Source organism: Scleropages formosus, chromosome 14, assembly GCF_900964775.1.
Source record: "Scleropages formosus chromosome 14, fSclFor1.1, whole genome shotgun sequence".
Lineage (NCBI taxonomy): Eukaryota > Metazoa > Chordata > Actinopteri > Osteoglossiformes > Osteoglossidae > Scleropages > Scleropages formosus.
Genome location: NC_041819.1, coordinates 19,332,142 through 19,359,533, shown reverse-complemented (window position 1 = coordinate 19,359,533; position 27,392 = coordinate 19,332,142). Strand labels below are relative to the sequence as shown.

Sequence of the window (27,392 nt, the reverse complement as noted above, 5' to 3'; positions counted from 1 at the left end):
ATCCCTGCCATGGAGTGCCCGGCCATCTGCACCCCCAGAAAGACCTTCAGGGTCGCAGAAGTGCCGTCAAAGCCATTTGCTGAGCATAGACATTTCCCTTCACAAGTGAGAAGCTGTAACAGTTTTGGTCATTTAATTTCAAAACCCATATTGGAATCCATCATGAATTCTCAAACTTTCAGGGCAAATATTTTGTAGAAACAGGATAAACACCTGTTGGGATGCATCACTTTTTTTTTTTTTTTTTATCTGTCTACTCTGATGCATGCAGGTATCACACGGCGAAAATGTTAAGAGAAGATATTTTAATCAACACACAATGTATCCTTTGTTTAAAAAAAGAATGGAGAAGTAAAGGAAACAAATACCGTTACAGAGTCACAGTGTTATTACAAAGTGAACAACCGATCACATTCTGTCAGTGGTGCCTGTGTACAGTAGAATGTCGCATTTTCATCAAAGTTACGCTTCAGTAACAGCACAATCCCGCATTTGGCTCGACACAGAAATACTTTTAGTCATTTACAAACCTGGCTTCGTTTGCCCCCGGATCAAAATCTCCTGAGCAGTAGGTGTAACCACAGGTAACGTGGTCCAGTTGACCACAGGTAAATTATAGTTTGACTTTCCTTCCTTTCCCTCCAAAAACATCACGGGTGAATATTCATGGATTAGTTGAAAACTGTTATCCTGAAGCCAAACTATAAAGGGATGATGAGAAAAGGCAGAATCATTAACAACTACAGTTAATTTCAGAAGAACAGCCTTTCTCAAAGACTTCTCGGGTGGAAGTGTCGTTAGCATTTGTCCTTATGTATGTAAGGATGAGAACAGTCCACTGAGACCTGTTGAGAAATTAAAACCCCACAGTCAGTAATAATAATAATAATAATAATCCATCAGACATTATAAGAGTAAAATCCGACCACGGTGGTATAAGCGATGACCTTTTCACATCTGGGGTTTCCATCTACTGTGGCACTGTGTAGTTAGGAATATCAAATTAACAGGCAGACTAGAAGTGAACGACTGATTTTCTTCTAAAGAAACACAGGTGGACTGTTTACATGCCTCTGGAACAAATTCAAAGGAAGGAAATGACTAATACTTCTCAGCAAAAAGACTGTTGCATTGTCTACAGGCCTGCGAAACACCTAGAAGGTCTTGTGGGCAATGACCATGGGCTCAGTTATGGTTCCTGCTGCTGCAGATATCTGATCATTTTTTACTGTATGACAAAACCACATAACAAAACCATATCGCACTGTTACGTCACTTTTCTTGACCGAATTTCCACATACTCTCAACTACTTCGACTATCCTTTTGTAGATTCATAGACGCGCACATGCATCCTATAAATAAAAGTATTTACATGAGTAAAATCAAATTTGAGTCTAATGTTGCTGTCTAAGGTGATTTTTGCAGCAATAAATGAGTGTATAAGCTGATACTCCTCAAACAGAGCAAATCTCACCTCTTTGCAGACCAAACCTGTTACATTTCTGTCAGTTTTACATATTCATGACTGTTTAGGTTTACAGTGGCAAGTAGTGTGGAAATTCTTACTCCTTTTTATTGCCCTTATTCAGTCTTTATGGGCAACTATTCACTGTTTTCTCTGTGAAATATCCTGGAAGAAATATTTCTTTATTTTAAATTTAAATTTTTATAATTGTGCCCTTAAAAAGGGAAAGAGATTGTTGCTTAGAAAAAAAAAAAAATCACTTAACAGTTTGCTGTGTAGAACAGGGATCTCTGCCAATAATTTCCATTATAAAGAAATCAGAACTTTCCTGTACTAAAGGACCTGCAACCTTCACAGTTCCAGAAATGCTGAAGTAGAATACATTTCCAATAATCGTTGTTATAATGGAGGCACTTATTTTTAGTAAATTTACCTTGTCGCAAGAATGGCTTTTGTCCTGCATTCATTATATTTCATTGGTCCTTCCTCTTCCATTACAATGAGGGATCGCACAAATCTAACGGATGTCATTGTCATTAATAAACACTGCGTGACCTCCTGAACTGTTCTGTCATCCGTAGCATCGCAACTTTGTCACCCAGTTTCCAATTAAGTGAGAAGTTAAATGACATTTCAATTATCACATTTATCACATTTTGCAAAAAAAGTCAGAGGGCTTCTGCGTTGACCTACTGTGACAGCCTTGTACTGATGTTTATCTTTTTTATACAAGAAATCAAAACAAAAACATCTGAAAATTTAGAGATTTCCTGGCATCAATGGACACAAACTCTTCAGCACTGAAACCGCATGTCACCACGCTTCGCCTTTCTCTGTCTAACACATTTTTTCTACTTTTGTACTTTCAGAACAATCCCCCACATACATATCAGGAAAATATGTTAGAATAAAAGCCAAACAATCGCTTTTTTCCATTTTGGCTAATTTTTCTATCTCTTTAGTAGAAAAAAAAAAGGGTCACATAGTTTGCTTCAATAACCCACACTTAAGGAACATCAAGAATGTTTTACACCGTCCCACAAGGTACGTCAACGAGACTTCTCTGCAGATGGCCTCAATTACACGTGATAGTGCAGCTCTGAGATAAGGCACAGTTTCTAACGTTCCCTGTTGGAGGCAATAAGGCCTCCAGCCCTCCCTGCAGGGCGAGTACGAGCTTGGCACCCTGTCTGCCACCAGTGCCGGGGTGGCAGGGAGATGCCATTCTCAGGGGAGACCCTCCATGGCCAAAGCCTGGAGGCGCTGATCCGCAAACCCATCTCAGGATCCTGGGCTAAAGGAGGGCTCTCGAAGTGCAACGGAAAAGAAATGAGTACCTGACTGAGAAAAATGCAAAAGAACAAGCGGTTTGGGTGTGGGCACCAAGCAAAGTGTATTTGGCATTGAGATCCAGTTGGTGCTTGAAGAAAATGCCCAGCGCTTGCACATTTTTTACCAAACCACGGCCATCATGAGATTGTGGGGAAAAAAGGTTCTGTTTGACAGGCTGGTTATGAGTTACAGCTTTAATGACAAGTATAAGAGATGGACATATCTTTTTCTTTTCAATTTTAAAATCACGGCTAGTACTGCTGGCTGAGGTTTGCTGAAAATTCCACCCCACTGCTGGCTCTCTCCCTTCTCTGCACCATTCATCACCCACGCTTTCGTGACATTCGTTCTTTGAATTGCATAGGGGCTAAAGGAAACTGGATAGACTGACAACTTTTCAACGGTGTGTTTTAGGAGTTTCGTACATGCCTTGGAGGAATATTGTCAGTGTCATAAGACGGAGGCACCCGGACCGCTTCTGCACTGTCCATTAACATTGTGAAGACTAAGAAAATGCTGACAAAGACCACTGTAGCGTTAAATCAACATGCCCCATGTTCTTGGAAACAGAGGGGTCCACGGTAATCATCTGCAGTCAAGAATATCACTTTTAAAGTATCCCATAGAGTTTGGGTGGAAGAAACCCACATTCTTCATTGGTCCCATCACTTTACAGTGGAATTCCACTGCCTGAAGAGACAGCAGTACAAGGAGCTGCCAGTTTTGGGGATTGATGGGTACATATTTCCTCTGGAGAGCAAACACTGCCTGATGTGTCCTCATTGGTCTTCTTGGCATTTTGACCACCCTGGCCACTCTGGTTCTGCTAGTGACCTCTTTTTTTCTCTGAAACAGTGTCTGGTGTAGCTCCTTGGGTTGGAAGGGGAGAGTTTCTAGCTAAAGAGCCTTTGTCCTTAAGGGAGGAATTTTTCTCCTTGAGGGTGGCACTCTTATCCTTGGAGGAGGAGCTCCTTTCCTTTGAGGAGGAGTCCTTTTTTCTGGAGTTGGAGATCCTCTCTTTGGAGCTGAGACCCTTCTCCCTGGGTATGGAGTCCTTTTCTTTGAGATTCAAGCTCTGCTCTTTGGAAGTGGTGTTCTTGTCCTTGGAGGTGATGCTCTTCTCCTTGGAAGCTGTGCTCTTCTCCTTGGAAGCTGTGCTCTTCTCCTTTGAGGCAATGCTTCTCTCCTTGGGGGTGGTACTCTTCTCCTTTGAGGTGATGCTCTTCTCCTTGGAGGTGGTGCTCTTCTCCATTGAGGAGGGGCCCTTCTCCTTTACAGTGGAACTACTCTCCTTGGAAGCATCGAGACTGGACTTGGCGCCAACTGAGGTGTCCTTTTTGGAGATATATTGAGCTTTGGTTTTCTGCCAAGTGCATATAAGTATATGGTAAGATCTACCCATCACAGTAAGTTCCAACAAGGATACACGTACTTCTCAGGTTAGGAATATAACTGAGATCAGAAATCTGTTGATCTCATGATTTTTTTATAAATCCAAAGTCATTTTTACTACTAAGTGACAATCAATAAAAGCTTAATAAAAGTTTGCTGTTTTCACATACTCCTATTAAATGCCTGTTATTGTCATCCAATAAACATGTTGCTGATCACCAACTTGTCTATTTAGAAATTGCAGAGCCAGTGAAAAAAAATCAGATGGATGATAACCTTGAAAACAAATGGCAACTGATACTCCTGGGCAGCAGACTTTCTTAGACAGTCTATGCAAACAGACAAAATAGATTAAAGCATGCAAGTATTTACAGACTATTAGTACTCCCTTTTTGTAACTACTTGTTATGGACTTGTCAGTGAGACATCAACAATGAAGAGAGTGTAGTACAAGCCTGCTTACTGAGATCTGCTGCACAGAATCGGTGCTCTTGCTGACGGTTGCGGTGGCAGCAGGCTGAATGCCTTTGATTGCTGAGCTCTCCAGAAGTCCTCTTCTGTCTAGCACACTACAAACAGGAGACAAAGCGTCGCTCATCCGTACCATGATACTGTTACAGCTTGGGGCGTGGGGGGGGCACATCCATAGGATCAACGCTGAGATCAAGACCGGTGACTTTGGGAAGATGGGCAAAAGGCGGTTTGTGCTGACAATATGAAAGCACACCTTGCGTAGGATTGTGGTCTTGCCTAGAAAGGGGAGTTCCAGTCCTACCTGGGGTAGACGGGTCCACAAAGAACCTCACAGCAGTTCTTGAGCACATTCTTGTGACTGTAGGGGTTCTGGACACGATTCTTTCCTGACCATGAACCTTTGATCTGCATGACATAGGCAGAAACTGTTGCAGCTCTGGATGTCTGTACCTCACTGACTGTGGCATTAAGTCCAGTTGTTCAACAAAACATCTAAAACGTACATCGGTAGCCACATATGGCTCATGAGGCATATCTTTGTATGATGAACGCTGCAGTGAAAATCATGACCTTGAAAGTGAGTGATGCTGGTGTAAACGACACTTACATCCTCATTGGTGGTCTGGTTCAGGGAGATCAAGTACGTGTGAAATCCGGTCAGTCCCACCACAGACCACAGGGTGAAGAAGCAGACCACGACCTCCAGGACAGTGATGGCATGTTAAGAAACACAGAACTGAATCCAGAATGGAAACAGGAGAGTTCAAGCATGAAGCATGGAAACCAATTACAGAATATACCAGACTACCAATTTACTACTTATTTACCAAGTTCTCTTTTTGAGCTCTAGAACTGAGATTTTTTTCATTGCTCGAACACATTTTTGCATATTCCCCTCTTAGTTTCCCACATAGATCTGTCATCTTTTCCCCTCTGGATTCAATATTGCCCTTAAACTGGTCAAAGCTCCAAAAATGGCAGTAACAACCAGTGCAAGTTCCCCTCCAATGTAAGGTGAGTGGAGACCTGGGGGAGAGCTCCCATGGTGCAGTTCTGAAAGGATATGTTCCTGGGGTCTCCTTGAGGGCGCTGACAAACCCAGTTTTCATGGAGCCTGTAGGGAAGAGTGGTAGGACTGAGACATGGCCCTGAGACATAGCTCTGTTATTGGGTCCTTTACCTGCACGCTCATTATATCTCAAACACTGGACTAACACACACAGGCAGACACTGTACAGGAAACCTCTTACTCAAATAAAAATACACAATCACTACACAAGAGACACCTAAATGGACCCACCACACTATCCCTCCATTCTCTCCTTTGTACGAAAATACCACACATACATTCTCCTTCCCTGTTTTGTACCCACTAAAGCATGCTCTCTCTCTCACGCACACGCACACGCACACGCACATACTCCTAGTTCTCTCTGGTCACCTGAGAGCTTCTTGCAAAGCCAAAGTGATTTGTGAAGAAAGGACTTGGGGTATAATACAGAGCATCACAGAGCAAACCAAGACTGCATGCCTAGAGCTAATTAACCACTATGAATTTATTCCTGTTCCCAGCACAGATTGCAAGAAAGCAGGTCTCTGTGCAGTCTGGAGAAGGAGGAGGATGGGGTAGGGGAACTGAATTTAACGGAGTGGATCTTAGAGCAATGTCTCTGGTGTGTGAATTTGCTCCCAGGTGAACTTTCTCCTTCACTGAAAAGAATCAATCAGAACTCACCAATTTCTTGCCATTCCATCCTATTCTTATTACCACTTTCATAGCGGCTCTCCAGACGTTTTTTTATAATAATTTCACAACTCATCCCACCTTGCCATCCCCGAACAAACACCCGATTCTCGTTGGTACACTCACGCATCACGATGTGGACAATGTCGAAGGAGAAGATGTAGATGGTGAGGAGGGAGAGCGAGAGGGTGAACAGGTAGAAGTAGCGGTAGTTCCTCTTGCCCACACAATTGCCCACCCAGGGACAGTGATGGTCGAAGCGCTCTGAGAGGAGACAGGAAATGGGGATATAAGGGGTGTCATCTCACACACTCACACCTTCATAAGACACTGCTTTCCCTGTCACACTTCTTTCAATTAAGTCTTTAACATTTAAAAGGTCTGATAGTTAAGTCCATCCATCCATCAAATTTATTTGTCTAATTACTGGTTGTCTATACAGGGTCGCAGTGATCCAGAGCCTATCCTGGAAAAACAAGGTGTGTGCACCCTGGATGTTACATCAGTTCGTTGCAGGGCTGTCAATACACACTCATTCACACACAAAGGGCAATTTAGAGTCGCCAATCCACTCGAAACACCCTCGTCTATTAGTGCAGAACAAAATGCAGATTCCAGTGGAAATGCAAGCGATGTCCACGCAGACTGAACCGGGAGGGACATGTTCTACCTGCTGTGCCACCATGCTGCCCCTGTGATAGTAAAATATAGAAAAAAATTCCACAACATTATGTTCATTGGCAAATGCAGCAGCATGAAGGCACCTGGTTTCATCTCTGCAGGAAACAAACGAATAGAAAAACATAAATTGGAGAACAGAAGATCAGTGAGACATGGAAAGGTACTGAGGCTACGCAAACAGAGCACGTTTCAAAGCGTTCGCTCCGCGGTGCGAAGCGCAGCAGTCATGAGGCTCAAACAAATGTTTCCCATCAAAGCAACGTTGCCCCGGATGCTGAGTCATGCTGCGCCTGAGGGAGGCAGACCAGCTGCAGCTGCGCAGACCCAGCAACTGCTCTGAATGTCTGAGACTGGACTGGAATGCAGGTAGGAAGGAGCTGTGATCTCTAGGACCTCCATTCAAACCTCTCATCGCGGTGTGTGTGAGGGCGGGGTCTTTTACGCTCTCCATCAAAGATGAAGCTACAGGAGCAGAGAGCGAAAGAGTCTGGCTGGCAGTACTTATGAACACCATCAACGGACCAGAGACGAGCAAAGTCATGTCCATTCTAGTCATGAGAGTTTGACTTTTGGAAGCCTTTCTTTAAATACCCCTACTTCAGCTGGTCAGGAATTTCTTTGTATTTACGAGGACCAAATCTGGATTTCATGCACCTCCGTACAGCTGAACAGCGAGACCGTAACGTTTCCATTTATTTGTTTGGTAGATGCTTTTCTCCATAGTGGGGGGCGTGGAGGTGCGGTGGGCTTGGCCGGGTCCCGCTCTGCGACAGCTCTGGGGTTCGAGTCCCTCTTGGGGCGCCTTGTGATGGACTGGTGTCCCATCCTGGATGTGTCCCCTCCCCCTTCAGCCCTACGCCCTGTGTTGCCGGGTTAGGCTCTGGTTCACCACTACCCCACTTGGGACAAGTGGTTTCAGACTGTGTGCGTGTGTGTGTGTGTGTGTGTGTGTGTGTGTTTCTCCACAGCAACATACAATGACTATGAATTATGGTTTTCTCTCATTCAGTGACTGCCAATTCATTTGCATTGTTTTCATTGATTTCTTTTGTCTCTACTGTTCTGTTTTCTTTTTTGCTTTTTTCACTAATTGAGTATGTTGTTTGTGAGCATCTCTCAAGTGTTACGTGTATGTAATAGCTACAAAAGAGCTTAACAGAGGTAAGTACAGCTGGACAGCATTATAGAGTAATTAATAAACCCGCCTTGAAAGATTGTTATGAGAAGTATCATATTTTGGTATGAATCACTGTCAGTTTTAGGGCCCATAAAAATTTTTACCTTTGAAGGTAATGGTAATTATGTCTGATTTATGGGAATTCACCTCACAAAAGGTTTTTCAGGAACACGCTGCCTTCCTTTTCACATCTACCAAAGACTCGGCTCTTTCCAGCATACGGAACTCATGCAGGCGATCCGCACTTTTTACCGTCAATAACAATATAGTCGCCTATCTCAAAATGCGCATTTTCACAACCACTCTCACCCCCCATGTGTAGTTTCCTGCACGCACACCACGTTCACATTCCAAACTTTGATTTTTTTTTTATATGACCAATTTCAAAAGGAAGTAAATGAGATACTATCTGAAGGCAGCACACCAAGCATCAAGGTACAAACACAGTATAAGCAAGGCCACTCTGCCCAATTTAGGTTCTGAGGGTTCACACTGACTAAGCTCTTTGCTTTCTATTAGACAAGTACCATCTTTTACAATACAGCTTGGGTAATAATAATAAAGCTGTCAAATACATCCTTTTCCCTTGGAGACTTACAATGCTGGGTATGCTATACGAAGGTACTTTCAGTGATTTGCCTATTTATATGGCTGGGTAATATGTTTTTCACTGAACCAGTTGAGGGTGAGTGCCATGATTGATTGTGCTACAGTAGGAGTAGGGATTCAGACCCAGGTCATTGAACAGCAAGGTTTACATGTATTCATTTAACAGACATTTTTCTCCACAGTAATTCAGAATGACTACTAACTGGTACTTACATAGTTGACACATTTGTCCAAGGTGACTTACTGCATTATATACACTGCTTTAAACTCCCTACAGCCATTGCCCATTTATACCGTAGAGCAATGTCGCACACTGTAACACACTCCCACTCTTTGCAACGTGGAAGAGTGTTCAGGTTCACCCATAGTGTGTGAGTGACAAAGAGAGTGTGTTCCACTCATGTATGGATGAGTGACTCAGTGTAAGTAGTGTATCTAGCAGTGTAAGTCACCGCGGTGGATAAGGTGTGTGGGCTGATAACTCTACACAGAGTTTTGGAGAAAATCGTCTGCTAAGTAAATCACTCACACACACACACACACACACACACACACACACACACAAATTGACTGAAACCCAATTGACGAATACAGGGAGAAGAAGCAAACTCCACACAGGCCAAGCCAGATTCGAACCCATGTCAAAGTGGAAAGTCCAGGAGCTGTAAGGCAGCAGCGCTACAGTCTCCAGCCACTATGTTACCTTTTGCCATGTCAGCACACAGATGTTCCACGATCTCTAAGGTTAGACTGTAACTGGTGTTTTCCTCTTGGTTAGACCAGAGCAGAAAGATGGCGATTAAGGCTCTGCAGCTCCATCCCACTCCACCAGGCCGCACTCACCTACGCAGTTGTCGCAGATGCTGCAGTGAGATGCGCGGGGCGGACGGAAGATCTTGCAGGTATAGCAGTACTTGAGCTTCACAATCTGGTTGTTGATCTGCACGTTCCGGATACGCGGTGGGGGGCGCTGACCCGCCGGGACGCTGCCATTGGTCGCTTCTGCGGGAGCGGAAAAATGACAGGGGAGTGACACTATCGCTGTGCCACTGCCTTTCTGCTTCTCATAATAGGATTGCAAAGGATTGCTGGATTGTGTGGTTCACCCTGCCATGCTGAACAAGCAATCAATAAAACACACCCTGCATAAGTGAATCTGGAGATACTTGTGAAAATATACACACTTTAGCCCTGCTTACCTGTCTCTCATGCATTTACGTCAATTTAACTATATACAAGCGTACTGGAGTGAGTCATTTTTATCACTATTTATCAAAAGACTTAGGAATATGTAGATCATCAGACTCCAATTTACTTCAATAAGTTTCTTCGATTTTACAAAATCTGTTTTGTAAAATCCAATTTACTTCAATAAGTTTCTTCCAAAAACAACAACAAGAGCTTTGCAAGTTCCCTTGCCAGAAAATCACAGAAAACCTAAAATCAAGATTTAAGTTCGAACCCTAACAGTGTTCAGGTTTGCATGGACAACAGCAATGATCTAGCTGACTGGTATTAAACCTTCACTCAAAGGATGGACTTTCAGCCCCAGTAAAACAGTCATTGCCACGGCAACGTGTATCACAGAGATGGCCAAGTCTGCTTCCTGCTTTGCTGGAAGTGAATTTGAGCACGGAAGTAGAATCCAGCCACCACGTTCACACAAACAGAACAGTCTAACTAAAACATCCTATTAGCACAACAAATTCAAACAAACTAAATCAATCATGAAACGACGTCAACCCTCCTCCTTATCAGAGGCTCTCTGAAAAGAATGTGTATAAAGATCTGCAGTCTGGCATGGCTGCGATACAGATGGCACTTTAATTACACATGGCAACAGCCTTTTCCCTTGGGTTTCGTGGGGTGTGTTTCCTATTTCCATGAGTTATTCCAGGAAGACTCAGCCTCGCATTATTATAGCACCAACAAGCTAATACGTACAGATCTCACCAATGGTGCACCATCACCGAGTGTTACTGCCTAATATTTATATAGTGCTTAAAAAATAAATGGCAAATATATAGAGGGCTCAGTTTCAATATAAGGGAGTATGTTCATGAAATGTACAGAAGCAAAATGATGCAAATTGGTGTATAGTGTAGATTATGTCTTTAATGGTCACGCATCAGAAGGCTGTTTTCAGCTTCACTCCAACATGGTGTTCAAAATCACGTGAACACAAAAATAAATACATGTGCCTGCCCATCTGTTCAACGGTGGACCTGCTGTTTTTTGTTCAGCAATACTAATGCCCTGCAGTATTAACCATTTAACTTCAGCTATTGCTGTTCTTACTGGTTTCCTTCTGGTACGTAGTGAAGAAAGTTTTTCTTTTTCGGAACGTGAAAAGCACAAAATGATGGAATAAACCCATAACCCCATAAACCTAGCATAAAGCCATAAGTGCATGGTAATCTGTTCGAACTATTCCCCTAATGATCTCATTTCGTTGACTGGAATCTTCAGTTTACAGAAGGACGGAGAGAGTCGCAGTGGACGTTATCCCACTGACACACATGGCCAAGCTATTACTACTCTACTCTTACACACTGGGCCTGGAACAGATAGACGGAGATGGCCCGAAGCTTGTTGTGAATCTCTGAAGGAGGAAGCAAGGAGGTAACAAGGTTATAGACATTTGGTATCGGAAGCTCAGTTTCCTACTTTAGGCTCCATCCCACTGGATTGGCCATTAGGTGCATGATAGAACCATGCAAAGGACACTCTGTATGCTCTCCTTCTGACAGTTACACACTTTATTCATGAACTAAAAATGTTTCCCTTTTACCTGAAAATCCCTCCCAAAACTACACACACACTTTCTGAACCGCTTGTCCAATACAGGGTCACGGGGAACCGGAGCCTAACCCGGCAACTCAGGGCATAAGGGCCAAAGAGGGAGGGGACACACCCAGGACAGGACACCAGTCCATCACAAGGCACCCCAAGCGGGACTCAAACCCCAGACCCACCGGAGAGCAGGACCCGGTCCAACCCACTGTGCCACCGCGCCCCCCACCAAAACTACATACTGGCAAAATATCAGGTTCAAACCGAGCATTTCTGTCCTTTGTCATCCGTGTAAACACGTTGGTTTGTCATTTAGGTTTATTCTGTGACGTCCTGTACTTGTGCAGATGGAAAGAATTGACTGAATTAAACCCAATGGACAGCATGCTGAAAGAGCGAGCAAGCAGTGTAAAGAATAGCACTAGGTAAAAATAACACGGTGTTGTCAGGAAGAAAAGAGTGATGGAAGGGGTGCGCAGATGAGCTCAGAGCAAACGGAGGAGATCTTTGATAAACAATAACGTAACAGGCATAAATAAGTGAGCAGAGTGGGGCCATTGCTTCGGCAGTAGGGACACAAACCTGCTGCAGTATTCATAAGCCTAAATGTCTTTTTACCTTGCACAGCCCCATTGTCCACGATAAGAAACCCGCAGCAGCAAAAAAAGATGTCCCCTTTGATTTGCCTACACAGAAAAGACAGAACCATGCGTTCCCATCAAGAGGGTCTCAGGTGGAGTGGGAGGGGGAGGTAGGGTAGGGTAGCGTCGGGTCAGCGAAGGACTCACCAATCTCCATCTCAATGAAGGCAGCCTCGTCCGGGAGGGCTCGTGGCAGAACCCCTGGGTCGCTGAAACTGGTCCTCAGCAACATGGCCAGGACGAACAAGAAGAGCAAGGCCGCAAACACCGGGATGGCAGGGGACAGATGGAGGGCCAGGTATGGGCATCTGCATGAAACAATGGACCAAAAATGAGGAATACACACACATTTTGCATCCCTGTGTGTACATACACTGCCATATTTGTCATTGTTTGGGTCTCAGAGCTTGGGAGTCTAGCAGCAATTGTGTTTTGTTTACAAAATCTTTTGTCTGTGATTCCCTTCAGGTTATTTTTTTATTTAAAATGGCTAGCAAGCAACAAAGTAAGTGTTCTGGTGCTGCTGAAAAGAAAAGGCAAACTTAGAAATGAAAGTGAAAATAATACTGCAACATGACAAAATAATTTTAATAATGCATCATATATTTTAATTCTATATTAGTATTCCTTTAATGTGAATAACGTGTGACAACAGTGAAAAATTACAAGGAAGCCCTATTATACAATGTTGCATTCATGCATGTTACTTGTTTATATATCTTTATGTTCCATATAATATAATGAGATTTTTGATTTATGTCAAAGTCACCTTACGATGGGATCTTCGGATCAGAACCCCATCATAAATCGAGGACCACCTTATATATTCATATGCTGCAGGCAGCAGAGCATTAAGTAAGTCCTTAGGCATTATTATCATTCGGACACCCCTGCAAATGTTCTGATTCACAATGATTATATCAAGGAACTTTCAGCAAAGGTGTGGTTGTGCAAAGAGAGGTTAGTGAAACCAAGACTGAACAAGAAAGTTGGAGATGCTAAATTGTGTACATGATTAATAACAGCCAGGCAGCCGACAGGAGAAAAATATCAAACATTTACTATTTAAAGCAGCTCTCAGAAGAGCAGAAATCACTAAATGTCGCATCTGCGCCTGCTGGCTTGCTGATCATGGCAGTGAATAAACTGCATACAGTGGTAAAATTTACCAAGATAGGGAGCCTGGCACAAGAAGGGCAGGCTACTGTAGAGGATGATGATGATGATGATGATGATGGAATGCTTAAAGGCTGAATGGATTCTGTGACCCTGCAGTACAAGTTTGCAGAATGACATTTTAAAAATACTGCATCCAGCAGCTGCAGGGTACGTCACTGTACCCTGTGAATAGGTGCACCCCCCACCAAAATAAACACGCAGAAAAACCTGGAGTGTCGGTCCTTCTGCCTCCGCAGCCGTGAAGCACCTTGCTCTTGTTACAAACATCCCTGGTAACATGCTCAGTCATTCAGATGAACATGAACATTGGCTCTTCTTAAATCTCCTCTAAGTAATGACCTGTGAAAATGAATTACCTAATGAGGTACTTCGGGATGATGTCCAACAACCTGGTGGTGGAAATGAATATGTTCATATGAGCCAACTGCAATACAAAAGTTCACCGAGGGATGAAACACAGTATACGGATTTGCTCTTGAAACACTCCTATACACACGATTATTTGCTTTACATTTAAAACTCACTATTATAGGATTTTTTTTCTTATGCTGTTTTTTTAGGTAATCAAATGCTAATTTAAAACTTTTCTCTGGTTAGGGCATAGCCTCACAAGATATGTCAGGCTTGTAAGGGAGTAGCTTTGCTTACTTTCTTCGCACGCTAAGAGGAATAGCCCCGTGTTACGGGTCAAGCAGCACAACTGTTTATGCAGAGATTTGAATTTTACAGGAGTCAGCTTGTCTCAAACATATATTTTCTGGGGCGGCAGACAATGACTACCCTGTACAAGCATCATCACCGCAGTCAATTCAGAAGCTCTGCATTTTGGGCTCTACAGATAAGTTCATACTGTCCCGTTAGCCAGTCTCTCACCTTGTACCTGTCAAAGAAGGATCCCTGCCGTGTCCAAATACAAAGTTCAGCTTACTGCCTATTTATGGCGACAGCTGTCATGAAAGCAACAATCCATGAGACCTGAGAATGACTCTTATCTGCACCTGAGCTAACGTTTATTCCCCTTACTGGATTTATTCATGGAACATTACATTTATTGACATATCCTGTTTACTCCAATATCACATTTAACACATTGTAACAGGTTTCAAATAGCTCTTTATAATGCTTTGCAATAGCTCCAGCATGGTTGTATGTTATAAAAATGTCACGAATGCCTGGTTTCTAACCCCAATTAACTTCAATCGCCTCCAGGCATCTGATTTCAATTTCAAATTTTGTAGCAAAAGCTTTTCATGTAAGCTGGAATCGCAAGTGTGGATAATTAAAGCAGCTCCATGACCATTCCTCTCCCTGCTTCATGGAGAAATATCAATGCAGAATTAATGAGCAGTGGGCTTTTTGCACCCCGTCTAGAAGCTCCATCAGTTTTCTACCCCAACCACTGGGCAAAAAGCACATTTCCAACTTTCTCATTTTCTTACATGATAACCTGCAGCTATTTTACGTGGATATCGAAATATATTTTTGAAGTCGAACTCAGTAGCTTTTGCTGGAAACGGTCAACAATCTCAAAAAATTAACATTGTAACAAATAACTATATTTACCCAATCCTTGTATCCTGCAACCTCCCCCTCCCCGAACTGTACATTAAATGTCTTGATATATATAAAAAAATGCACACATATTTTACCACAGTGGTGTTGGTGCCAAAGGAAGTGAAAGCATAGCTGGGAATCTCTGGAGGCCACAAGGGTCGAGTGGTAATTTTTTGTAAGTGAAATGGAACATAAATCTGAAAAAAGTACACAATGTCTTCCAGTTGAGGGCCAAGTGCACCACACTGCTAACAGGGTCATGTTGACTGCCTTTCTTATAGACACTACTGTATGAATGCTCAGCTCCAGTCCTGTTGGACAATTGTTGTCCATCCTTGGACTTGGTGGAGAGAAGTGTAGGCAAGACTCAGATGTCTTTGAGGAGCTACGGCACCCTCGGAGCTGAGAGATGCCTACATTCTAACATCCAGCGAAAGCACCACTCCGAAATGAAGTAAAATCTAGCACCAGTGCCAGCATCCCCTGAATAAGAACCCTTTTGCTTTAGGGCCAAGATCATGCAAGAATTAACAAGCTCATTATATCACCAGTGTTTTGGAGCAATAACAAGGAGCAGACTTCAAACTCAATAACTAATTATCATGAATTATTTACATGTGACCTAAGGTGGAAGAATTGTCATGCACCTTTCAGCTCTTTTTAGCAGGACTTGAGATCTGTGTTCAGCAGCTGCTAAGAATACGGGACCCATAGGCAGTCAGTTCCAGGAGCTAAAAGCTACTGTATACAGTGGTCTCAAGACAAGAACAAATAACTGTGGCATACACTGATGTGACAAATATTTTTGAGGGAACATTTGTTGAAAGGTCTGCAATTACAGTTCCTCACCACAAACTTTTTATTATAATTATGTGAACAGTATGAGATGATGACTGTTGCCACCTTTTTATTTTAAGGATCACAAATAGAGTCCCTGAGAATAAATGTTTCAACAAAATCTGCAGTTACATCGTTGCAGGAAAAATATACAACCATTATTGCCCTTATTACTATAAATCTGTACATAATTTCATTTAAAAAAAAAAAAAAAAAAAAACATTTTACATAGGTAATGGTATTGAAATTAACTTTTTTATTATTATTGAAATAATTCTCCCTATATGTCAATTTGATACTACTGATTTGTCACAGAGCAGAAATTACATTTTGGGCTTTGACAGATTTGACTAAAAAAACTCAGTGCTTTAATTAATATCACGAATATGCATTCAGAACTCAAAGCTTTGCATCTGCAGTTAACAAATGAAGCTTTCTGCTACATGATTGCGATGACTAATACCTCACAGACAGACAGACAACTCCAGCTATCTTAATATAATGCATTCTGCTTGATGTGGTATTTAGTCAACTGCTAACCACCCACTTTCTATTATTGATGGGTACGTCCCTGAGTCTTCACACATCACACAGTTGCATGCATCCATTCTAGGACAGAATATCACTCGATAAATCCAAAGCATTGAATTAGCAGTGGTGACGCACACCGTCAGAAGCTGCTTGTGCCAAGCAAGGTCATGGCAAACCAAAGCCTAACCCAGTGACACAGGGTGCGAGGCTGGAGGGGGAGGGGACACACCCAGGATGGGATGCCAGTCCATCGTAAGGCACCCCAAGTGGGACTAGAACACCAGACCCACCAGAGAGCAGGCCCAAGCCAAACCCAATGCACCATCGCACCCCCCAGCAGTGGTGATTTAGAGAGCAAAAGGGTGTATATCTGCAATCTATTCTAATCACTTTTTCTAATCCTGAACTGGTATGGGAATATGTAGGCATAATTTTCCCCTCTGGCTCCTCCCTGAAGCACAGGGTACAAAGTTAAGTTAGGTACACCCTGGACAGGAGGCCACTCCATTGTAGTCTTTGACTATGGTTTAACACAGAATTTAATTTAGAATTAAATATGACATAGGAGCTGAACAAAATGTGTCCGAAATGCAGGGGATGACACGGCAGATTTTGCAATACCTTTTCAACCAACCTAACTTCGGTTCAATCCCTCCTCCAAACCCCACTCCCTCCATCCTAGTCACCTCGAAACATGCTGATGCATAGACAGACTGCAAACAACCTGCGGTGCTCTCTCCATCCCTCTTCAACACCGATAAAAACATGCTTGCCTCCTTGGGGATGAATAGTAATAAGACGGAGATAATACGACCCAGAAAAGCCATAATTTCTTTCAAGGACTCCTCTTAATCAGGGAACCTGAGAGGAGAGGATGGACCATGAATAACCTCTTTAAAGCCTGCCCGGAATCTGTGAGGATGACTCCCGTGGAAGTAAGTCTAACCTTAACCCTTAACCCCCCAAAAGCCTAATCCATAACCCCTAACCCCAACCCCCTAAATCTAACCCTAACCATTAACCCCCAACCCCCAAACCCCAATCTCTAACCCCAACCCCCTAAATCTAACCCTAACCGTTAACCCCCAACCCCCAATCTCTAACCCCAACCCTCTAAATCTAATCCTTACCCTCTAACCCCTAATCCCTAACCTTTAACTCCTAACCCTAACCCTAACATTAATGAGTCAACAACTAAATGCGAGAAAGTTGCTAAAAATCAGCATTATCTTATTTTCTAAATCAAACTGAATTATCAAAGTTGAGCTTGAGAGCTCCTGTTATCACCGATTCTTGTTCGTGCTAAAAGATGTTGCAAATAGACATGAAACCTGCAAAATGTTCATATCAGCCCATTCTAGATTCTGTGGTATTCCTGAATTTTACATGAAACTCCGACAGCGAATACTCTTTGGCTTCTTTAAATCATCCCAGGAATACCTTACTCATACAAAAGCCCCTGTGTAAAGAATGCAATGGTTGCTTGCATGTCTTGTCCAAATGGAGCAGCCAATGGAGGAACTAAGATGTCTGGGCCAATGACCTATGATGATGGGGGCGGGGGGGGGTGACACTATAATGCAACTGTCTGGGTTTGCACCTCAGATGCACAAAACAAATGCGATCAGCGCGCTGCGATCACTATTTCTATCTCATTGACGCTCCTTGGAGCCTCAGGATCTCCAGCGCTGATATGGTGGAGCCTCCCAAGTTTTTCATGCCCAGTTTAAAAAAGATAAGAGTGCGTGTCGGATCGCCCTCCAGACAGAGACGTCGGACGAGCACGGAGGATCAGTCCCCCGGTGCACACAGGACAGGCTGTCACTTGTAATGCTTTAATCTGTTTGACGTTTGCCACGCCTGAAACAGAATTTATCCTGGTTTTGCTCTGCGTTAATTTGGGGTTGCAAACTAGGCAATCGCAACGCAGGTCTCTAGAGCATAACGCTGCACAAGATAGAAGTTTCCAGAAAAACCAAAGCCATAATCCTCTCCCCTTTTCCTAACATCTTGATCTTTCATGCGCTCGTGGTTCCCTCTTTCACAAACATGATGACCAGCGAGTTAAACAATTAAAATCCTGGACATCTAGTCTCTTCTGGACCAGCTCGAATCTGTTCTGCTTTCTGTCTTTCTGGTTTTTATCCCAACCCTGCAGGTCAATTCAGGCCTCTTTGATTCTTCCTCTGTTCTTCTGTTAGGGTCTACAGCAACAGACATGGGTCCTCAGGCCACAGCACCTTCCCCTTAAGTCAGCAAAGTCTGGTTCTCACATGGAGGTTCTCAAGACTGGTTTTGTCCTTCAGCTCTTTGAATATCATGGTGGGTGATCAACTTCAGCAAACACATACAAACTTGAGAGGAAATGGCACTTAATGTACCGTTTCCATCCATCCATCCATCCATCCATCCATCCAATTTTCATTGATTGTTTTGTCCTGAGCAGGATCACAGTGATCCAGAGCCGGTGGGGAGTACGCCCTGGAGGGCATGCCAGTCCATCACAGGGCAGCCACACACACAGTTACTCACCCCTTCACACACTCCAGGCCATTTGGAGACACCAGTTCACCTGAACGGCATGTCTTTGGACTGTGGGGGAAACCAGAGCACTCAAAAGAAACCAAGGCAGACAGGGTGAGAACATGCAAACTCCACAGAGACTGAGCAGAGATCAAACCCATGTTCTCACTCACCACACAAACACCACAGAGACTGTCAGAAGGCAGCGATACTCGCTGCGCCACCGTGCCACCCATGTACCACACCATTATATCAGTCATTTCACTTTGGACTTGGGACATTTTGAATGCTACGAAACAAGGAGCACTGCAGTGGCGTCCGTGGACTGGAGAGAGAAGGCCAAAGAGGCTGAAAGCCTGCAGGATGTGTGAAGCTTTCACCAGCCCACTGGAGGAGACACCAAGGGAGCACTCATCTCTGCAGAAGGATTACTTCCATCCTCTGGGCACGCATCCAGTCTATATAATGCTAAAGTAATTAAAGGGCTCATTCAATTTGATGGAGCAGTGGTTGAGTGAGTTTGGCTCATTACATTATTGTTTAGCTGGTGGGCCGGCGAAGGTTCTCATGGAAACGACAAGAATTTATATATCAAATAAAGCGCCATCCTCATGTTCCGTTTCATCCGGTTATAAATTAAATATGCAGACCTCTCTCTTTCTTTCTAAGCATAAAATGGCTCTCTAATGTAATGGCATCAAGCAGTACGTCCATAAGCAGGCACGGCTGTCTCAGGGATGGCAATCTATGACCTCTGACCCCACACACCCAAACCACTCCACTGGGGGTATCCAGGACAAGAATTTCTCCTATGACCAAAATCATGCTGCAAGGTAAGGTAAGTGTCCCTGTTGCACCTCCATCATAGGCCACACTCATACCACACCCAGGCTATCCTGCCCCCCCCACTCCACCACAACCACCACCAACCCCACTTCCTCACTGCCCTTAATCTACCACAGCCGATTATTAGTATGCACTCCCAATGCAAGCTTTTCCCCTCCCTGATCTCCCAAGCCAGTAGTTAAATTTATCTCTCTCTCTCGCTCTCTCACACACGTACACACACGCACACACACACACACACACAATGGACCCAGCATGGCCACACAGGACTATTTCTTTCACTCCAATGCCCTTAGATGAACCCTGGGAGTAATAATAACTGTCCAACCCAACAATATATGCCCGATGCTTTAGGGCACCATTTACAATACTCCCCTTTAGAATAGATGACACAGGGAGCACCTTTCCTAATGTTGTTCCTAATGTGTTTTCCAGCACATTTTAACACTAAAAGTGTGCTACCGTTTTCTTCAGAATGGATCTGTCATGCTTTAAAGTGACAGATCTGGCTTTGAACCTTCAAAGCAGTGTTTCCATGGCAGCTCTGGAGGCCTCGTGCAAGGAGAGTTAAAACTCACATTTAGAACACGGTCTGCTGGTGCCCTCTCACATTCAAAAGTAGGTGAAGATAATAATAGAGATGCGGAGGAAAATCTTAGCAGAGATGCTGCTCCACATTTCTCAGGAAGTGCTGACCTCCACCCCGCTGCTGATGACCAGTGATAAATGATGTCTGCCTATTTACTCTTGGACCACGTCCAGAAGATTCCCAGGACACTGCCTCACTGTTCGTCCGTCGCCCTCTTCTCGGACACACGGGCCAAACGCCCAGCAGCAACAACCAAAAAAAGAAGAAACAAACAAAAAAAAAAAAAAAACATCCATCCCATTTCACTAAAGCACTTGTCACCTTGAATTTCACGCGTAACGCAAACCAAATCAATTAAGGAATAAACCGGGATATGAATGTGATTTGCACACGCTAATTCCGCCTAAACCGGTTAGCTGCACGTTTTCCCAAACAGGTCCTATTGTTCAACTCGCAGACAAGCTTTCAAGAGTGGCTCAGTGCCCGCATCTATTAGTACAGCAATGTGCTCAGAGCTGGTTTCCAAGTTCCCCCACAGAGCTGTGTGCACTGGACTGGCTCCTCTGAATTAACGCAAGATTCCGTTCCATATATTTTAAGTAGAATATTCCCAAAGATATGGGTTAAAAACACAGCATTGGGAGCTTTTCCTTCCAAATGCTGCAACATCTTCCCAGTCACCCCAACGACACACAAGACTGCTAACACGCTACCGGGACATCCCTGCATCCATTTGGAGAATATCGTACCTTTGCACTATTAATTGCACTTGGCACTCAGCTAATGATAAAAACAAAGTCCTGTTTAATGTAAACACAAAATGACTTTCCTTTCTACCCATCACACTAACCTTGTAGTAAGGACAGCAAAACTCTCTGAGGAAGGATAATTATAGTCAACTGAACCACAGACGTAGCAGAAAGAACTTTCAGCTATTAACTTCAGTTGGGCTGCATCCCAAAAGTGGACAAAGTCCACTGTTCAGCAGCATTAGTCTGGACCACTGCTTCTTTTCTCCTAAAATAGTTCCGGCATCACAAACAGCTCTCATGCCTGATCAGTAGGACGTGGCCTTGATGACTGGATGGCATTTTGAACCTCTCTGGTCAACAAGACAATCGCACCTTGTGCAGCTCCCACGCCTCCAGGGTCTACAGGGGTTGGAATCAGAGGTGCAGCTTTTACGGTGTGTCAACTCAAAATGGCTTGTTTTTGTTTTGCTTCACTTAACAAAGACAGAGGGTTAGCTGTTTATCTGTGGCTTCCTGCATAATATCTAAGTTCTATGCATTTAGGATTCAGTGACCAAATACAAATAAGTACATAGAAATGTGGAATCAACTGGAAAAAGGTTATTTTTGCCAAACAACTTTATGCAACAAAATCAGTAAAAAAAATCTGCAATACTCATCAAAACCATACTTAGGATCAGGAGTGATGGATAATTCCAAAAATCTACACAGACCTAGTAAAATTCTGTAAATGTGTGATTTGTTATCCATGCATTAAAATCCCAAAATAAATGCAAAATTCTGTGCTATTCATTCATCGGCTGGCCGTGCAAACAATACCTGAGTCTAAAATGACTGTGGAACCTTTCTTATGGATTCTATAATGTGGATTCTCATAAACTAAGATAACCCCCAACCACCACCATCTGAGAACATACTGGAAACACGTTATTTATCAGTCTTCTACAAGCTACCAAACACCTTGAGCTTCAAGGTTTCCCACTATTCATTAATCCTGTAAAACATTTTTATGTGGCATTTTCTGCAAGTGTAGGAAAAATTAATGTGTGGGAGTTTGCTAACATAACTGCTTCAGCATGTGAAAACCGTAAGACCCAAGAAAAAAAAAAAAAAAACTCTCTGATATCACCTGAATTTGTATGTGTGAAGAATTACCCTTTCCCATCTAGAGTGGAACATTTTAACGTGTAAATATATGTGTTAAAAATTGCAGACAAAATTATAATATTACACTTTCATCATCTGCATCTCAGTTCATTGTTTGGCTTGTGAGCCTGGAAAAACCCTTAAGTGGTCAGTAAAGGCCAGCTGAACCAAAAGCTTGTTTGTGAGATTCTGTTTGCTGCCTGCCATCCAGTTCTGAGGTTTATAGTCTAAGGTTGTGCACAATCTCTTAAAAAAAAATGCAGGAATTTCTCAAATAATTTCTCTATTATTTTGATCTATAGTGTAGTCATTAATGCTGGAAGTAATATCCAGCTCCCTTGCAGCTAAGGAAGGCATTTAACTCATTCATACATTGATGTTGGTCAAGCTGGTGAGGGATGAATTCAGTCTTTTTCCACCACGGTACATTTTGGTACCACATTTGTGAAGCACGGCCTAGAAAAGATGGTCATCAGCCCTGATCTTATATGCTGACCAGCTCTCCCAAGCCCTTCTCCAACATTCCCCCAAACATGAGGGCTCCATGGCATCCCACTGAGGCCAACAGTACACAGGGGAAGTACATTCCTAGTGGTTGTCTCCATCACCAAACTGGAAGTCAGGATCACTTTACAAAGGGACTTTGACAGTAGCCTTAGAAAAATTACACCGCATCACAGGTATAACATCTTGGGCACCGATAAGAGCAAAAATGTGAGCAATGCTACTCAGCGGAGTGATGCACAAGTACTGGGGTGGATACCTTTAGGTTGGGGGGGGGGGGGTACAGCAATACACCCCATTTACTTAATAAACAGGCAATGCTTTAAAGAAATTCAAAAATGGAAAAACTGAATCATTTGACTTTCATGCATGCGACAATGTCACAATGTGTGAAACATTTGATATTACCATAATAATTATTTCAATTTATTTTATAGGTTATAACACACTTCTAGAATATTTTTCTAATACTACTTATTTAACCACAGCAGCCTGTCCAGCGTTTATTCACAAAAAAACTGTCTGTCAGTGGTAACTTCCGAAGGGCTTTTCAAGAAGAAGACAGTAGAAAACGGACTTTTAAGTTCTGACTGTCATGCAATGTGTATTTTTTTATAAGGTTACACCCCACGTGTGAATTTTTGAATCGAGAGCCGACATGCAATCAGTTTCTCGCACTAGTAGTTATATTCCCGTTGGGTGTGGTGCGTGTGGGTTTCTCGTCGGCTGTCGGACACTCACTCGAAGGAGAAGAAGAGGCTGCAGGTGCCCACGATGAGGACCAAGGTGAGGTAGAAGACGCCCTTCTGCCGGGCCATCATCACCCGGCCATCGCAGCAGAACGTGTTCCTGCCGGGCAGCTTCTCCCAGCGCCGGACCGCCTTCTTACTCACCATCATCACCGCAGACATCACTCCTGATTCTCGCTATAACGGCTCACTGCAGGCTCCTCCAGCCAAAGGGAATCAATGAATGGCGATATATGAGGGCAGGAGGGCTACACAAACGCACGTCGGATCTCTTTGTGCGCTGAGGGGTCGCGTGCGGAAGCCGGAGGAGCGCTCCGCTCGTCCTTTTCTTTTGTGCTCAATCAATGACTCCCAAATGTCACCGGCGGAGACATGATGATCGTGATGCTTTCCGCGTTCGCCACTTCATATTTTTTGCCTTCCTTTATCGTCTCCCTTCCTTCCCTCCTTCTTCCCTGCATCCCTTTCCCTCACATGGTTCGCCTGGTCACCACTGGAGAAAGAGGCCAGGCAGGCAGGCAGCCGCCGCCGCCGCGCTGATTTGACAGCTCGAACGGGAAGGATTCCGCCGTCGCCCTTTTTTCTAGGCAGCCGCGCGCGCTCCGAACGTGCCTCGTTTATTTATTCTCGGACGTTCACGTTGTTCTGTCTTTTACAGCACCGTCTGTAAACAATCGGTATGCCCCGTTCCGCCGTTCCACTTCTCAGCTGCGCTCTCGGATGTCCGTGTATTTTAAATTAGCAGACAACTGAACCGATGCGCTACTTTTTTGTCCACCACGCACGGTAACGGTTCGGTTGTTGTCAGTTTTACTTCCGAGAGAGGACCAGCCTATTGCATAGCTTTATTTTTATTTTTTTTTTTATGAGGCCACTGCAAAGACATCCACGTACGTATCCCGATCTTTCCAATTTACTAGATCACTTCAAGCACTGTGTAAAAAATATCCATCTTTCAATCCAGGCGCACCAGATCTTCTCGGACCGTGACGTCTTCTTCAGGCCGGAGGGGAGGGGTTCCCCCGCCTTCTTCTTCTTTTCTGCAGGTTTCAGGCGGAACAACTTTGTTTCTATTGTGCCACTGTACTACCGAGCGGACCGTCTGAAAGCTCCGGGAGAATTGCGACAAAGCGCGCGGCGCGCGTGGCTGCTTGCGGCGGGAGCGCGATTTCTCTCTCGCGCTCTCTCTCTCTCCGCAGGGCGCGCGCTCGGCCCGCTGCTCATCAATGGGAGGAGGCCGCCCGAGGTGTAGGGGGGGGGGAGCGGGGGGTCACGTGCCCACATTACAGGATCAGTGTTTTGTCGACATGAGACCGCAAATTGCTATATCCGTAACATAAATGGAAACACACTCGTATCGCTTCCCTTTATTTACCTGCTTCTACAGCTGGGAATTTGTGATTCATTGGGTACAAACGGTATAAGTTGTGAGAAAATTACTTCAGACATCACCCTTCTCCAAAGACCGCTGGTTCCACTGGGGCTCGAACCCAGGACCTTCTGCGTGTAAAGCAGACGTGATAACCGCTACACTATGGAACCTCATTAACCTTCCTCCTACAAAAAGCCTTAAAATATATACAGTCCAATTTATTAAAAGATTTTATATTACAGCAGTAGGGGAGTGTGATGGCACAGTGGGTTGGACCAGGTCCTGCTCTCCAGTGGGTCTGGGGTTCAAGTCCTGCTTGGGTTGCCTTGTGACGGACTGGCGTCCCATCTTGGGTGTGTCCCCTCCCCCTCTGGCCTTACACCCTGTGTTGCCGGGTAGGCTCTGGTTCTCTGTGACCCCGTATGGGACAAGCGGTTCAGAAAGTGTGTGTGTATTACATTGTGTGACTACCACCATCCCCCATGGTACAGTCTTTAGCCACATGGACTGCACAGGATGTTCATAGATGATATGCTATTATTATGGCATCAGATCAACGCCATACCATTGACTCATAAATTTTCTAACCTGATTTATTTAAACCTGAATTTTCAAATGTAAATTTCTCGGTGGCTCTTCTAAATTCAGAGTCTGTTGACGCCGATCTGAGGCCGTACGCTATTGCTGCAGATTTTCCAGATGGCAAATACAATTTTGCACTTTATTTTAGTTCGGTAGCTGCTGGAAGTATAGCACTGACTATTTCAAATAGTCCTCTTCGACCGAGGTCTGCATTTACATCATATCAATAGAAACACACATAACACAACCTTCAGCAAACTTGTATTATTCATTTAAAAAAGAAATGTTATAGCCTGCTTTCTCAGGTTACCAGTATGGATTTCTAATTTTAATACTGAAACATGAACCGTATCATTTGCATACCTCCCTTCAGCCTTGTTCTGCTCTGTTTACCGAACAGAAGCTCAAACCACATCCCTGGAGGAGTATATGTGACAGCCCCATAATAACCATAAACATATTTGCATACACCTCAGTCATTGTCTTTCCGCAGAAGTGAGCAGTGTGCTCAAATACAGTATGAGACTCTCCTACCCATCAAAATCACAAGTCGTTTGCTGGCTGGGTTGTTTCGGTTTGGACCATTTTGCTGCGCCACGTTAGATGGAAGGTAATAAAGAAAATTGTGTGGTGAAAAATGGCATGGAAAAAATATGCCCCGGAAATGTTGGCTGAAATTATGGCCTCTTTGTCAAAGCTCTGCTGTGAACGACAAGATGCTCAAACTGTCCACTTTGCTATTCCTGCCAGAGAGCTGGACATGCCGTGTCCATTGTGCCTTGTTGTCGTACCCTCAATATGTCCTTTGTACCCTAGTTATGTAAGAAATAATTAACCTCCACATTCTTGTCTTTTGTTTTCTGCATTGTGCCCCGTTTTAGATTCTCAGCAAAGGCCAGTTTTGAGAACACAATGCATTTCAACAACAAGCCTGCTGTCACTTATGAAAATGGAAAATATTTTGCGACACTCCCCACTAACCTTCACGCAATTTATGCTGTGTTTTATGCATTATTTCCTGGTTATCGGTTGTCGTTCACACTGACACAGAGCAGTGTTTTTCAGCTCTGGCCCCAGGGAGCTATGGGACGACTGTTTTTAGCCTAGTGCTAATTCAAAAATGTCATTCAATCAAGGGCTCAGTGGTTAAATAAGGGTAGTTAGTGCTGAGCTTCCTCCAAAGTGCAGTCCCTTGGATCCCAAAAATTCAAGCGAAAATCCTTCTGACCACATAGCAGCAGGTAGTGTTTTATTTAGGGATTTCTCTGAAGGTGCTGGATTTATGTCCCACTCCTGCTGTATGATCCTTGAGCAAGGTATTTAATTTGAATTACTCTAGTAAGAGTACAGTGCAGGTCAAAAGTTTGAGGCTACCTCTGCAGCGTGGGCAATAGCTGTATGGGATGAACTGGAAGGAAGTTTGAAAGCAAAGTGTCCTACGTCTCTGGGAAATGCTGCATAAACCTGTTTCCGGTGTACTCAAACTTTTGACTTGTGCTGCTGAGTTTTTAGAAGTTGCTTTGGACCAAGGTTTTGGTTGAAAGAGCTTAATATACTTATATGTATTTGTTTTGCTGACACTTTTCTCCAATGCAACTTACAATGTTAAGGTTACCATTATTCACACAGCTGGGTAATTTTACTGGAGCAATTTAAGGTAATTACCTTGCTCAAGGGTACTACAGCCAGAGGGGGGGATCAAACCTACAACCTTTGGATGCAAAGGCAGGAGCTCTAAGCACTACATTACCAGCTGCCCGTTAAGAATGCAGAATTTGTTGGGAAATTATATAAGTGCACTGCGGTATGTACATTGAGGGTAACAGTTTTTGACCTTGGTTCCTAAATTGTACTTAGATGTTAACCTGGTGAAAAAGGACGTGAGTAAAAATCTAGGTGGGTACAAAGGGTGAAGTCCT

General features: G+C 43.7%; 1 protein-coding gene and 1 non-coding gene across 2 annotated transcripts; both read right to left on the bottom strand.

Annotated features, from left to right (window-relative positions):
- Positions 1-313: 313 nt before the first annotated feature.
- LOC108930994 (palmitoyltransferase ZDHHC9-like) lies at positions 314-24,728 on the bottom strand. The gene is made up of 9 exons (XM_029258187.1): positions 23,512-24,728; positions 12,457-12,617; positions 9,719-9,877; positions 6,535-6,672; positions 5,730-5,778; positions 5,272-5,374; positions 4,966-5,069; positions 4,654-4,759; positions 314-4,161 (listed from the first exon to the last, which is right to left on the bottom strand). The coding sequence occupies exons 1-9, from the start codon at positions 23,679-23,681 to the stop codon at positions 3,625-3,627; spliced, it is 1,527 nt and encodes a 508-aa protein (XP_029114020.1). The 5' UTR covers positions 23,682-24,728; the 3' UTR covers positions 314-3,624.
- Positions 24,729-24,988: 260 nt separating this feature from the next.
- On the bottom strand, positions 24,989-25,061 carry trnav-uac (transfer RNA valine (anticodon UAC)). The gene has a single exon. It is a non-coding gene; the product is annotated as a tRNA-Val (tRNA).
- Between the last annotated feature and the right edge of the window lie 2,331 nt (positions 25,062-27,392).

Coding starts and splice junctions, on each gene's coding strand:
- LOC108930994 (XM_029258187.1), bottom strand. CDS start 23,681: ATGTCTGCGGTGATGATGGTGAGTAAGAAGGCGGTCCGGCGCTGGGAG. Junction 5,779..6,534: donor CATTGTCCACATCGTGATGC/GTGAGTGTACCA, acceptor TCTTCCCTACAG/GCTCCATGAAAACTGGGTTT. Junction 4,760..4,965: donor TGTGGACCCGTCTACCCCAG/GTAGGACTGGAA, acceptor TCCTGTTTGTAG/TGTGCTAGACAGAAGAGGAC.